This window comes from Phaethon aethereus (assembly GCF_964289735.1).
Source record: "Phaethon aethereus genome assembly, chromosome: 3".
NCBI lineage: Eukaryota > Metazoa > Chordata > Aves > Phaethontiformes > Phaethontidae > Phaethon > Phaethon aethereus.
This window is the reverse complement of record NC_138576.1, coordinates 118,330,178-118,345,448: the sequence shown is the minus strand read 5'-3', so window position 1 is coordinate 118,345,448 and position 15,271 is coordinate 118,330,178. Positions and strand designations below refer to the sequence as shown.

The following is a 15,271-nucleotide window of genomic DNA, read 5'->3' as shown; positions in this document are numbered from 1 at the left end:
GTGACGCCGTAAGACAAATGAGGGAGGGATGCTGATGCACAAGTGACTGCTGAGCAGCATGGAGGTCATTAAAGGTCTTTGGAAGTTTTATCAGGAAAGAACGTACAATCTATTTACTGTTATCTGAAGACAATTAACTGGGCTTTGTTTCTTTTTTTAATACTACAGCATCACTCACTGCAGTTTTATACTCTTTCCAACACTCAGAACTTCAGATGAAGTTTCTACACTTTGTGTTTGCAGAGTGAACTTACATAACATGACTTGGGACATCTGAAGAGAGGAATTTAAGAAACGAGCAACTTGAAAGAACCAAATTTCTACTATTTTTAATTCACGAATTTCAGCCTGTTCTCATTGTTCTAAAGCAGGCCTAAATGAATTTCTGAATAACTGAGCAAACAATGCTGTTTATAGCTTTACTTCACAAGTGTATTTTATAAGCAAATGATGTTTTGTAAGCAGGAAAACACACCACAGTAGTTGTCATCCCCACCACAGCCACCCGAGCTCCAGCTTCATGTCTCTCCCTTCCACGGGACCTGCAGCCACCCCCTCTGAGTCATTCTCAGCTTGCCTGATGGGAATATTCAGCAGGCAGAAGGCCTGCTGCAATCCAGAGCCAGGCACATGCTCACCTGCCCACCAGCCTGTCCTCGTGTAGCATCTTGTAAGATAAATCAACTTTGCCATAGGGGCACTCCATCCTTTTTCCAGATGCCAATTTTCATAAAACTATGTATCTGGAACGGTGTATCTGGAACCTGTGCTTTCCTGCTGCAATTATGCCAAACTTACAATATCCAAGGTCTAGGCACTAACAGCCTGCTCAGTTGAGGATCACTTGTTCCATTTATATAAAAAACTAGAAAATGAGCATTCACTGGTCCAGGCAAAGCTTTACTTCAAATCCTTTATCAGCACTACCTCCAACCAGGAGAGTTAGTGAGAAACAATAAACACACACACAGATATATAAGATTTTCTGTTCACTGTGACAGGCATGTCACTGAAAGCAAAAACCAGGAGACAAGCCCTAGCTAATGAGCTTTTAAAGCAAAGCTGTTCTGTGATCAACTGAATGTTATTAAATCCTTGTTTGGCTTTTTAAAATAAACACTGTACCACATAAACAGCATGACAGAAAAAAGACAACATCAAAACTACATCTGGGTTGTTGGAAAGGAGAAAGGAAAAGAAGAACGCAAAGGGAGGAAAACACAGGGGAAGGGCTAACAATGACGATAATTTAAAATTAACATGGAGAGTGCTATTCTAACACAATATTTCTCATGTCAGGGACCTCTGTCCTGCAGTTTCTTAAAGTTACACCTGGCCTATATTAAAAAAAAAAAAAAATCTTTTTCAGCTCCTGAATTATAAGCCTTGACTTTGATATGCGAGCTGGATCAGGCCACTTTTGCACAGCAGAATTGCCAACACTTCCAGACAGGCGATTGCTGCCAGGGCTCAGTCAAGGCAAGGCACTGCATCTGCACAGTTCATTTCCAACCTAATCCTCACTTCTAACTCAATTTCCCACTGGGCTGTGCCTTCTAGAACCATCTTTTCCTCATCTCCTACTAGTTTTTACTAGCCATCTCCCCTTGTCTCTGAAGCCCAGGCAAGAGCAACAGCCAAGCAGAAGTGAACACTGGCAGCGGATGCCTCACCAACAGCTCCCCGCCTGCCCTGCTCTAGACTCATCTCCTAAATCCGAGGGACAAGACTCATGGCCTGGAAAGAGAAGAAGAAATGCTCTGCTGCGTTTCAAGGAGAAACTCAACTCCTCCCTTTTTCTGCCAATGGAAAATGAGAGGAGAGGACATAACATGAAAGCTCTTTTAAATCAGGAAACAGGAGCTACAGGAGGGGTTGCTGAAATACCCTATAAATAGAGTGGGACTGTGAATGACATTGTCCAACCTACGGCATTGCTCTGGCACAAAACTGCTGACTGTTAAGAGGAAGAAAGCTGTTTAAGAAAGGACATGGAAGTAAGCCTACAGACTCAAACGGGCGTTTCAGGCTACCCAGTTTTGAGATCTTTCCCCAGTTTTCTCTCTAAAACAATCCAGACAGCCTGCTTTGCCATCTACCGCACGTGATGTTGTGAACATTGCAACAACCATTCTGCTGTGCTTGAACTGGAAAGACAGCCTCGATATCGCTGCAGTTTTGGCCTCTGGTTCCAATAAGAAGGGAAGAATCTTTAAAAATAGATTGAAATCAGCAATTTACAGGACCAGATAATTTGAAGTGTTCAGTCTTCTACATGACAATGCACATACAACACACCAAAGGGCTTACAAACTGTACTCAAAATCGGTGAAACACTCCGGAAAATAGTAAATCTGCTGCCAAGCAGCCTTCAATAGTCAATGATTTCAAACACAGAGAGCCTTCTGATGTTTTTGCAAATTCTTAACATTTAGTAATACTTAAGCTATTATCAGCAAGGTACAGTTTCTCCACTCTTGGTAAGTGTCCACTTTTTGGTTGCATGAAACAGCAGAGTTTCACACACCTCTCTCACCTCATGCACAGAGTAGACAAACTCGAGTCTTGTTCTCCAGTAGTTTCTGCTGGAGAGCACAGAGTGGGCTTACTTTTACAAGTGGGCTTAATTGTAAAAGTAACATTTCTTAGCATTGCTAAAACTCTTGTACCAAATGGTGAAACGTTACAGAAGACTATAAAGCAGCTCTATCTAATTCAACATATGGCAACACATTGACTGAACAAAATATGAGACCAGCTCATCCAAGGGCTGCCTTTGGTACACCACCTTTCCTTTTAATTACCCACCAGGGGCTGACCTTGACCATATGAAACTGCCTCCCACTCTGCAGGCAAACTTGGATGGCGGCAATTAACAGAGGTGCTAGAGAAGATGATGACATTGCACAGCTTTCCAAAATACAAATGCATTTCTGCAAAACTTGGAACAAAGCAGATAATTTTATAAGCACTGTTATTTTTGAAGCCCTCTCCTCCAATCTAGAAAGCCGTTACTATCAATTCTCTGTAACATAAGTGTATAAATACTTATAAATCCAGTGCCACCCTCTTATAGGGAGGAGGGGGAGGTAGCAAAACCAAAAAATCCTACCAAGCCTACACCAGAATTTTTTAGCCAGTTTGGGGGGGGTGGGTGGGTGGGAGGGGGTGGAACAGACTATAACCTTCCCTTACAGTCACTGCTCAGCTTGTCTAGATTATCTTTTAAATCTGAATAAAAAACGATAAGAAGAGAGCCCCAAATCAGGAACTTTGGTTTCAAACATGAAGTTAATAAATGCCACCACCAGCTGTTCACGACTTTACCATGAAGACGACAAGACAGATGCAGACAAATCAGCTAACTAGAGTACGTCACGGAAGTCACCACCCCAGCCCCTGTTAAGTAGGGGATTTCATGACCTGGCACATGCGTCATTCCTATCATGACCAACTCTGCTTACTGCTGCTTATACTTCTCTTTGTCTCTACAAAAATCTCTTTCCTGACCCTTCAAAAATAAAATACTACATTATTTCATGAGCCTACCCGTCCAGATGCGTTATGTTACCCATTTGGTTTCTCCCTTCTTCACTACCACCTCATCTCATCCTGCCTCTGTTGTGCAGGATAATTGCAAGTTACTTTCCTGTAAGATCCTAGAGTTGACCATAATATTTTAAGCTTGCTGTGACAGAACAGTTTACAATTATGATTCAAAAATATGTTCTTATAGCCAAGCCCTCAATATTGTTTTTTAAAAGCAAAAGTCAGAAGCAGACCTACCATTATTCCTCACCTGCAGCCCCAGGAGTGGCTTTATTGTGAGCCAGCGAGCTGCTGCTTTTCTTTCCCTGATAAAATTTTTGCCAACTGCCTATGATCAGACCAGCTCTGCTACTTGTCTCTGTGACAGGCTGTTCAGGGCATAGGAGCCAAGCAGGAGCTCAAGTGGCTCCAACAGTGCTTAGAGCAGCTCTGCTTGTAAGGATAGTCCCTCTTCTTCAGTGTTATCCAGACAGACCACTTAGACAGGAAGATAAGATAAATAAATAAATAAATAGCTCAAAGAGGAGGAGCTGACATTAAGCAGCCAGATCCTTCATCTGGTGCCGCCATGCCAGCAGAATGGCTTGTGAAGACTGAGCACTACTCCAATTTGCTCTGTGTGACGAGTCCCACCAAAGCCATACATCATCTGGGGACAGCCAGAGATCAGTATGATCCAGCTGCTAACAGACCCACTGGAAAAGGAATGGACCAGGAAAAACTGCCGATTCCCCTACACCAAAGGAAACCTCAACTGGCAGTTTTCGGATGGCTGCTTCTTCTGTACCATAGCTCAGTACCACAAACGGAAGAGACAAATTAAAGACCGTAGTCCAGACTACAGCTTGCATCCTCATGATCATTTTGAAATCACTGTGCTTGGCCCTCCAGTTAAAGAGGCTGGGCACCAGAACAATGCTCCCATCACCCGCCCGCCCTGGGATGTGGTCCAAAAAACCCAGCACACACCAAAGAAGAAAGTTCAAAGCCCTGGAAATGCCAGGCAGCTCTTGTTCAACCCATTGCTGTAAGAGTCCCTTGAGAGTAGATGAGGAAACTAGCAGATTGCCACCAGTCTTCCCATTAATATCTTCAATTCATCAGCATGCACATGTGTTACAACTGTAATTGTGATTGTAACTGTAATGCATAAAACTGTAATCACGCATTCATGCTGAGGTTAGAGGGATGGGGTACTAGCAAGGCCCTTCAGCCTGTTGCACCAGAGAAAGACCCCAGAGGTACTAAGGGGTGTTCCTCTAAGAGGATGACACAGCCGACAGCCCAGCTGAAGTGCCTCTACACCAATGCATGCAGCATGGGCAACAAACAAGAGGAGCTGGAAGCCACTGTGCTGCTAGAAAGCTACTACCTGGTTGCCATTACTGCAACTTGGTGGGACAAATCCCATATAGGACATACCATAGGAGTATGGCTATTGATGGCTACAGGCTGTTCGGAAGGGACAGGCGAGGAAGCAGCTGTAGAGGTGTTGCCCTCTATGTCAAGAAATGGATAGATTGTGAAGAGCTGTCTCTGAAGTGTAGCCATGAACAGGTCAAAAGCTTATGGGTAAGAATCAGAGACCAAGGCAACAAAAGGAACCTTGTGGTTGCCATCTACTACAGGCTGCACAATCAAGGGGAGTCTATAGATGAAGCATTCTTACTCCACCTACAGGACGCATTGTGCTCGCAGGCTCTCTTCCTCCTGGGGCACTTCAACCACCCTGACATCTGCTGGAGAAGTAGCACGGCAAGCTGTAGGCAATCCAGGAGACTCTTGGAGTGCATGGAGGATACCTTCCTATGCCAGGTAATAGACAGCCCTACCAGGGGGGATGTGATACTGGACCTGCTGGTCACCAATGCATGTGAGCTAATTGGTCATGTCAAGATTGGAGGCAGCCTGAGCTGCAGTGACCATGCGCTGATGGAGTTTGCAGTCCTGAGGGATGTGGTACAGGCAAAGAGTAAAGTCAGGACCCTGAATTTTAGGAAAGCAAACTTCCAGCTCTTCAGGGAGTTAGTCAATAGGACCCCCTGGGAAACTGCCCTCAGGGACAAGGGGGCTGAACAGAGCTGGCAGATCTTTAAGGATGCTTTCCATAGAGCACAAGAGCTCTTGATCCCCATGTGTAAGAAGTCAGGAAAGGAAGGTGAGAGGCCAGCATGGCTGAATCAAGACCTGATGGGCAAACTAAAAGGCAGGAAGGAAATGCACAGGCAGTGGAAGCAGGGACAGGTATCCTGGCATGAGCACAGGGACGCTGCCCAGGTGTGTAGGGGTGAGGTCAGGAGGGCCAAGGTGCGGCTGGAGCTGAACTTGGCAAGGGATGCAAAGAATAATAAGAAGGGCTTCTACAGGTATGTCATCCAGAAAAGGAACGTCAAAGAAAGCATACCCCCTTGATGAGCAAGGCCGACAAACTGGTAACAATGGACGAGGAGAAGGCTAAGGTACACAACCACCTCTGCCTCAGTCTTCACTGGCAACCCTTCTTCCCACACCTCTCGAGGGGATGGACTGCAAAACAGGGACTGAAGGAGCAAAGTCCCTCCCACTCTAAGAGAAGATCAGGTTTGAGATCACCTGAGGAACCTGGATATACACAAGTCTATGGGACCTGATGAGATACATCCCAGAGTCCTGAAGGAACTGGCTGATATAGTTGCCAAGCCACTCTCCATGATGTTTGAAAAGTCATGGCAGTCAGGTGAAGTCCCTGGAGACTGGAAAAAGGGAAACATTGCACCCATTTTTAAAAAAGGTAGCAAGGAGGACCCTGGGAACTACTGACCCATCAGACTCACCTTTGTGCCCGGGAAGATCATGGAACAGATCCTCCTAGCAGCTATGCTAATGCTCATGGATGACAAGGAAGTGATTTGGGACAGCCAGCATGGCTTCACCAAGGGCAAGTTCTGCCTGACCAACCTAGTGGCCTTCTATGATGGAGTGACCACATCAATAGACAAGGGAAGAGCTACCGATGTCATCTCTCTGGACTTCTGTAAGACCTTTGACACGGTCCCTCACAACATCCTTCTCTCTAAATTGGAGAAGTAAGGATTTGATGGGTGGACTGTTAGGATATGGATGAGGAATTGTCTGGATGGTCACATCCAGAGTGGAGTGGTCAATGGCTCAATGTCCAGATGGAGATCAGTGAGGAGGTGATTCTGCCCCCCTGCTCTGGTGAGACCCCACCTGTCCTGCATCCAGCTCTGGAGCCCTCAGCACAGGAAGGACATGGAGCTGTTGGAGTGGATCCAGAGGAGGGCCACCAAAATGATCAGAGGGATGGAACACCTCTCCTGTGAGGACAAGCTGAGAGAGTTGGGGTTGTTCAGCCTGGAGAAGAGAAGGCTCCGGGGAGACCTTATTGCAGCCTTCCAGTACTTAAAGGAGGCCTATAAGAAAGATGGAGACAGACTTTTTAGCAAGGCCTGTTGCAATAAGACAAGGGGTAATGGTTTTAAACTAAGAGAGGGCAAATTTTGACTAGATCTAAGGAAGAAAGTTTTCACAATGAGGGTGGTGAAACACTGGAACAGGTTGCCCAGAGAGATGGTAGATGACCCATCCCTCGAAACGTTCAAGGTCAGGTTGGACGGGGCTCTGAGCACCCTGATCTAGTTGCAGATGTCCCTGCTCATTGCAGGGGGCTTGGACTAGACAACCTTAAAAGGTCCCTTCCAACCCAAACCATACTATGATTCTATGTATTACTGCTAAACAGCTATAGAAAGACTGCTAAGCTTGGAAAATGAGCAAAACCTTGACTTCCCTAGAAAACAGATTCTCTAGCACTGGGCTATCTGTTCAAACAATTTTACACATACACATTCATGACATACTCCTTAAATACGTTATTCATGCTATTTCTTTCACCAAACATTGCGCACTGCCCACAATAGATGACGCTCAGATAAAAAGCTTCTTCCCCTTCTCATCAAGCAGTTTCTGACCCAAGAACGGAATGCAGAGTTATTTTTCTCACAGTTTTCTGGAACATCCATCACTGCTGCTCAGAATGTCACGAAAATTTAACTTTACAGGATCCCTGGAAGAAAGAAAGGTATTACTGCCCCCCAATTTACAAACAGTGAAAGAATAACCAGTTTCCACTAATTTGGCATGGCCTCCTTAAATCAGCAACTACCTTATTTTATAGGGGTTAAGCATGGAACAACCTTTTGTTTTGTCTTCCAAAGCAGACTTTTTTCACTTCAATTGTAATAATGACTGCTCAACACTGCTGCAAGACAGTCCCCCAGACACCAACAAAATGGAAAGATACATCGATTCTAGCTTTAATACTCTATCTACCCTCAGTCAGGAACTTTGTAGATGAGGATGGGACAAAAATGAATCCCCTAAGGCAGCATTTAACCATATAACAGTGGTCAAATGGTTAAATAGTTAACAGTGGTTACACAGTCTTTTCTGTTCATGTCCTATACCTTCTTTAACAAACATCCTCTAACCTCTGTCGATTTAACAGTTTCGCTCACCACTCGGTCCTCACATTCTCTCTAACCACTGTCTGCTTAACAAGGCGGCAATGTTGTAGGAAAAAAATTTGCAGTTGCCTTATTGAAGGCTATCTCATATGCCTAAAAGGGTACACACTGAGCATTAGAATGACTCATCCTAATTTTGACCACTTGCATTTGTAGGCCAACATAATTTTCTTACTTTACTAGCAAGCCAAGAAGCCCTAAAAGTGCCATTACTGAACCGTGCTGGTCCGAGGCAGTCATCGGCATGTCAGAGTTAAAACATGCCTTTGTAATTCCAGTCAGTGAAGAAGCTGGTAGTGACAGGCAGGCTAGACTAGGCAATGAAGTAGCCAGAAAAGGCAACAGATTGCCAAGGACAGCAAAACAGGTGACTCAACTGCTGCTTTGTTGATGGCATACCCTTGAAAAAAGCCGGGCAGGCTGCTGTTGTGGACAACAAGGGATCCTTTTTACTCCCTGTCTCTCTGCTTCTCTTGACTCTGCTACTGTTCAAGTTCTTTCCCTGTTCCCAACATTGCTCCTTCTCCTCTGTGTTTAAATAGTTTTTCGTAAATCTGCAGCAGAAGTGCTGAAATCACAGGCAAAGCACCTTCTTTCAGCTTTGATACAAAAAGGATCTTTGAAGAATAATTCTGTCAGGCTCTCAGAGGCAAGTGTAAATTTGATGCTTCAGAGGTATATAATTCAACCATAAGCCTGTATGTGTTCACAGGAATAGCAGAAAGTACCTCCTTGACATCATGGCAGCATCTCTTTTCAAATTGAAATTTCTTAGTTCAAAGCCTGGAAATGCGAGAGCATCTCAGTGAAATGAAGGTAAACATATTTACAACATGTTTTCCCTTGTTGTACGCTAGAATGAAGACATTCCTCCCCAACTCAAAAAAAGAAAAAAAAAAAAAAAAAAAAGGCACGTCCAAAAGCCGAGGGCCTGAAAATCTGGGAGCAACATGCCAATGTGACAGCATACCAAAGAGGAAGAATTAAGCAAGTTCACTGCTACAAGCTCTACATTCTGTAAACTATGGAGGCTGGTAACCATATAAATGAGGTTTGAAAAGTTGAAGCAAGCCCCATCTACCTGATTTTGAAGACAGATAACATTTGCAACAGCAGACTGGTGACACCACCACCTCCCCCAAGCTGAAAGTTCATTTTGGTTCTACGATTGCTCAGTAATTCTGCCAAATATAGTAAGACTGCAAGTCACCATCTTCTGTAAACTCCTGGCACACACAATGAAGGTGCCCAGCTACACAGAGTGTCCTTGTCTTGACACGCCTCTCGAAAAGCATCAAAATCAGAGTTGCCCAGAGAGAGAAGACCCCAGAATAGAGCTGTAAGTAACTTAAATCTGCATTAAGGTCAGTAACTGCTGGATACATTCATGGTCCTGTATCTATCCATCAGACTGCCATTTAAATGCTGTTTCTAAATGGTTATTGCTGTTCATTTCCAACACTAAAACTTACTATAATTTTACGTATCTACAGCTCCTACCCATGTTTCCCACAGTAGCAATTAGAATATTCAGACTCCTGCACATGACACCTCCCGTGATTTCTTCTTATTGAGGGACCACTCTAGTAGTTTACCTGGAAAGAGAGTATGTGGGCCAGGTGGCATATCAAAATCATAGAACACCACAAAAGTAAGGGCTTAAAAGGATGTCAAGAACTCAGCTTTCAGCTCAACAGTATCTTAAGATTACATTAGCTAAGTAGGCCAGTTTCAGTTTACATCCATAGCACCCTCATACCATCTTCCAAGTTGTACCACATTTTTTATGACATCTTTTGTACTTACCCAGTACAAGAGAGACATGGAGCTACTGGAGAGAGTCCAGCAAAGGGCCATGAAAATGTTTAAAGGACTGGGTCATCTCTCACAGGAAGAAAAGCTGAGAGAGCTGTGACTGTTTGGCCTGGAGAACTGGAGAAGAGAAGGCTCAGGGGGATCTTATAGATGTATATAAATACCTGAAGGCAGGGTGCAAAGAAGACAGAGTCAGGCTTTCCTCAGTGGTGCCCAGTGACAGGACGAGAGGCAGTGGGCGCAAAGTGAAACAGAAGGTTCCCTCTGAACATCAGGAAACACTTTTTCACCGTGAGAGTGACCAAGCACTGGCACAAGTTGCCCTGAGAGGTTGTGGAATCTCCCACCTTGGAGATATTCAAAAGCTGTCTGGACACAATCCTGGGCAACCATCTTTAGGTGGGCCTGCTTAAGTGGAGGGATTGGACCAGACAACCTCCAGAGGTCTCTTCCAACCTCAACCGTTCTGCCAGTCTATGAACTAACATAGGGATATCCCTCATTATCCCTAATGATCTGAAAAGTTCAGAAAAGAAATCATAACCTCCGAAAAAGTCTTTACAACATCTTTACAGTAAGGTAGGACCTCATCCCACTCCTCCTCCTTCTCAAAGAAGCTGAAAACCATAGAAAATTATTAATGCTTTGTACTCACTGAGCCCAGTGTCCATCAAAAATAAAATACAATGAAATATTCATTTGACTTGCTTCCAAGAACGCAATTAGATGAAACAAATATGTTGAATAAAGTCTTTTAATGGCAGGATGACTAAGAGATCAAGAACATTTATTGATCTACAGTCTTGGACCCAAACAGCTCAAATCACATCAACTACCTGAAGTTTTTAAATTAACTCTATCTTCTGCCCAGGCCTCAGGGCCACTCAGACTCTTTCAAAGTACCTTTGTGGGATCTTACTAAGCATGAATTAACTAGTTAGCAAAAGACTTTTCTGAGTCTCAGGTAAATCTGCCACTTTATCCAAGAGTTGCTTCTACTGCCTGGTGACCAAAAGAGAGGACGCTCACGGCAGGACACATCCTGGAACTTTATGGCCCAGCTGAAAAACTTCAAGCCCAAAAAGCTGAGTTAGTGTCAGAAAATCCTCTTGCCTCAGTGAAATGTTACCATTGGAGCCTACGGCATCATGCCCATAACACCACAGGCAGAAGACCATCACTTCACAAAGCCCTACTGGACTTCTGTTTCTGAACCTCAACAAACCAGTCATTCACAACAAATACCTTGCTTTTCACTAAGCTTTTTAGGGTTACAATGCCTGTGTAAGTATTGAATTTACTGTTCTATTTACCTCTTCTCTCTCTGTTCTATGGAAATTAAATTAAACTAATATAGAAAAGTGATCATAGGGTAAGCCACAACAGACACCATATATCAGCAGCTACTACCTAAATATACACCATGCTATAAATTCAAGGTAACTTGAGCTAGTTTAATCTTTAATGAAAGGGGAATAGTCTGACTGGCTTTACTGACGGGTACAAACATGGAACAGGAACAGTTATCTTGCAAAAGGTGCCAGACTAAGTTCACACCCTTGTTTACTCACCAGGTAACACCTCTGGGTTTTCATACCCTAAAGCAAAATTTAAGATGCACACACTGGAGTAGGCATTTGGTTGTACACTCACTTTCAGTCAGTAGCTAGTCTTTAGATAAAACAGCTCAGAATAGCTTAGACCTCAAGTTAAAAGACAAAATACAGAAATTATGCAGGACAATCAGAAAAAGTAGTCAGAAAAAGAGCAGCACCATTAAAAAAAAAAAACCCAAAGTCTCTCCTGACTAGGGTAGGAAACTCTATCACTTTTTTTAAACATTTCAGTTCTTCAACACACAATTACTTCATGATATCTTCTCTGTTGTGGGTGCCCTCTCTCTGCTGCCCCAGAGTTCTTGGAAGTATCATTTTGAGTTACACACATACACCAAAAAAAAGGAGCTTAGACCATACCTAACTGAAGTGATAAAGAAATATTAAAAGGCTGAGCTACAAAACTTCCCCACCGGACAAGAGTACTTGCCATAAGCCCGAGCAGGGCAAGAGGCAACAGCTGTGGGGAAAGGGAATGAGCAAATGCAGCTCAGTTATCTTGAAGAGGAGATGCTTCTGGGATAGGAGGAACCCAGCACATGCTCCTTCCCCCCTGCAAACCTGGACAGTGGTTAGGACACTTCTCCTCAGCTCATTTGCATTGCCCTTCTCAAGCTTTTGGGCAGATGGGAGACAGCCCTACACCAGAGGACACAAGGCAACAAAAGAAATCCTGCAATACCACCAGCATTCAAAGGCCTTTGCTTGCCCGCTCTATGCATGTCAAGCTCCCCACCTCCCTGGGCAACAGCAACTGACTGCTAGGGTTGACAAAAGATTTTAATCTTATTAGTTAATAACAATCCCATACAAGACATTGTCATGCTAGACACCGCAGATTTTTAGAAATGCTTGCCATTTGTTTCAATCTCAGTGTAAACGGAGAGTGTTGTGGGTTCTTTTAAGCTTCATTTTCTACAGAAACTAAGCCACACATCCAGACTGTCTCGCCTTTCCCTTCACCCCAGACCCAAAGGAGTCCCTGTAGAGAACAACCGCATCCTACTGTCAGAGCAGTAAAATTCAGCAGTCTATAGACAAACTGAGCACCATTTAACAAGGAGACAGTAATCTCATAAGGCTTTCAGATTTCTTACTGCAGGAAGAAAAGTAAGGCGAAGCTCACAGAAGAGGCCTACTCTGCTTGCAAAAACTTTTACACCTCAGAAAACCCAACCGCATGCAAGACACTTCATAAATGCCCAAATACTGGATAGACTTCACTTGGAGCTTCCCTTTCCTCAGGCTACCAAGTCATTAGCCATAAAACACAAATTCACATGGTTCCTCGCAGTGTTCGTGGAAGTAAATTGTTAAAAAATAATTCAAATACAGATTACTGGCTGAAAGAGCCTGTGTTTATTCTTTTTGATTTGTAGTATTTTCGAAGTGTGAAATAGCCTCTTATTCAGTCTTCATCTCCCTATTGCAGTGATGTCAGATTCTTTATTACTTTTTTATTATTATGTTGAATACACTTCTAGTAGTGAAACAGATTCCCCTTTCTAATTAGGTCTATCAATGAATAACTGAAATTGATGAAACTGATGATGATACATGTCATCAATATCATATCATGATGATACAGTTCAGCTATATAAATAACCAAAGCTGAAAGAGTTAAGTATTTCCATAAATTAGCGTTGACATCAACAGTGGATTATTGTGAACTTTACAGCTAAACTGAGTTAAAAAAAGAAAAACAATTAAAATTTTTCTCATTTATTTGGCTACTCCCCACACTCAAGAAACCAGTCCCTCAAACAGCTGACCCTTCTTGTCACTGAAGTTGGGACTTATTAAGCAATCAACTAACCTTAGAGGATTTTCTTCGGCTTCTTCTTGTCCAAACCACCACTAGTTTATCTGGCTGCCTGTGAAGATAAGGAAGAAGCAGCTTAATTTACAACAAGATCAATATGTAAACAGTTTATATTAAAAATCTTGCAATACATAATGTCAACCTTAGTGGATACATTATCTCTTAAAAATAGCTCATCTAAAAACCACTCTCAGCATCAGTCATTTCACAGGAAAATATAATGCTGTATTTTTAGAAAAAAGCTGTCTTCCAATCTAATGTCAACTTTCCAGACTAATGTCATCCTTCTCCTCTTGCTCTCCTTGGCTGTGGGCATTTCCCCAGAGCCAGTAGCGCACCCGAGCAGAAACTCTTCCATGGGGCAGAGAACAGAATCCAGCCTCTTTAAAGACACCTTGGAAACAATCCAGTACCCAAAATAAATATCAGTGCAAACTTTAGTTAGAATTTCAAAGCAGACGTATTGAAAAGGTACTGCTAAGTAGCAAAGAAAACAGGCAATCTCATTTTTTCACCCCCAAAAGAGGGTTTTTTTTTTTCCTATTTGAGTATCTCAAACTACAAGAGAATAGAGTCCTGTATTACTCCTCAAAATCTCCTCGGACGACCACAGACAGGTAAGCCAGCGCTTCCTCAACTTTCACTCAGAAGGACAAGCATGCCGAAATTCAGCATGACTCTTCAAGCAATTGTTTATTTGGTGTTTCTAATGAATATGCATAGAAACTTAAATAAACTTAAATAAAGGCCACTTCCAATACAAATTATTGGCTCCTTAAATTTCTTAAGATTTATTTCTTGGTTAACAGTTACAGCCCTATTACTTCTACCTTATTAGTTTTACAATTGTCTCTGAGTGATTTTTTTTTTAATTGATCTAACTTCCAGGCGCGCTTTTTTTTTTTTTTTTTTGGCCCATGATACACTTCCCATTGTATGACCACACTTCTGGTCCCATTTCCAGACCCATGACCCTTCTTCTGAAGACTCCTGACCCTCCATTCCAGCTTTGTTTCCTGGCTGATGACCCAACTCCCACCCGCAAGCCTGATTGCAAAGCCACCCGCAAACAATTTTCAGTGCAGTTCACATCTCCATTTAAAAGTGCTAAAACTGTGACTCCACCTGGAAAATAAAATTGCTACTCAAGAGTTTTGAGACACCAGTGTAAGAATCCTTGCATTTCTAAAGCCAATAGCAAAACCTGTTTCATGTTTAAAAAAAAAAAAAAATCGGGGGGGGAAGGGGTGGTGGATGTTATCAAGAAAAAGTCAAGATACAATACACTCAAAGCATTCATTAAAACATGCGCCCAAAATGATCCACACAAGTATTCTGAATAAAAAAAAAAAAAGCAGTGTTCACACTGCTATCCTAGTATTTCATCACAGGGAGACTGTATCTACTTCATAACTAAAACTTTTCAAATTAAAACCCAACGGGTTTAATAGTCGAAGAGCTCTTTTTAAGCATTGAAGTGCTGGCTACTGTATTATATACCTTCCCTTGCAGCTGTTCATCATTTCTGCAGGCTGCAGTAAAACTACTACATCACCTGTGATTCACATTTAAACCCCACCAGAACTAAAGTTCCCCTGAAAAAAAAGAGTTAAAAGGCAGATCCTGTGAAGAAAATGAGGACACCGGCTTTTATTTGCTATTCTGTATTGCGCCTTACTCCTTTAATATATCCCTTAATTTTCAGGTTGGAATAAATTGAAAGTGAAATAATCTACTGCATTTTAAACCGTGCAAATTCACTTTTACGGCTTCTTTAGGTGACCTAAACCATGGCTTGGCTCTGCTTGCAGCTTCTCCTGCAAAATCTTGCTTGGTAATGAGGTCATCCTGTTGTACTTAGAAAGCTCTTTGCTCACTTGGTATTGGGTGCGTTAGGTTCTCATCTGTTGGCACAACACCCCCATTACCTTTGATGGGAGCTG

General features: G+C 42.8%; 1 protein-coding gene across 1 annotated transcript in view; it reads right to left on the bottom strand.

The window, feature by feature from the left end:
* EHBP1 (EH domain binding protein 1) overlaps positions 1-15,271 on the bottom strand; it is a gene marked incomplete at its 5' end in the record, with an annotated part of 230,829 nt that overhangs the window by 186,447 nt on the left and 29,111 nt on the right. Inside the window, one exon of the mRNA XM_081998215.1 lies at positions 13,323-13,380. Coding sequence (XP_081854341.1) covers positions 13,323-13,380 — 58 coding nt within the window. The remainder of the gene's footprint in view (positions 1-13,322; positions 13,381-15,271) is intronic.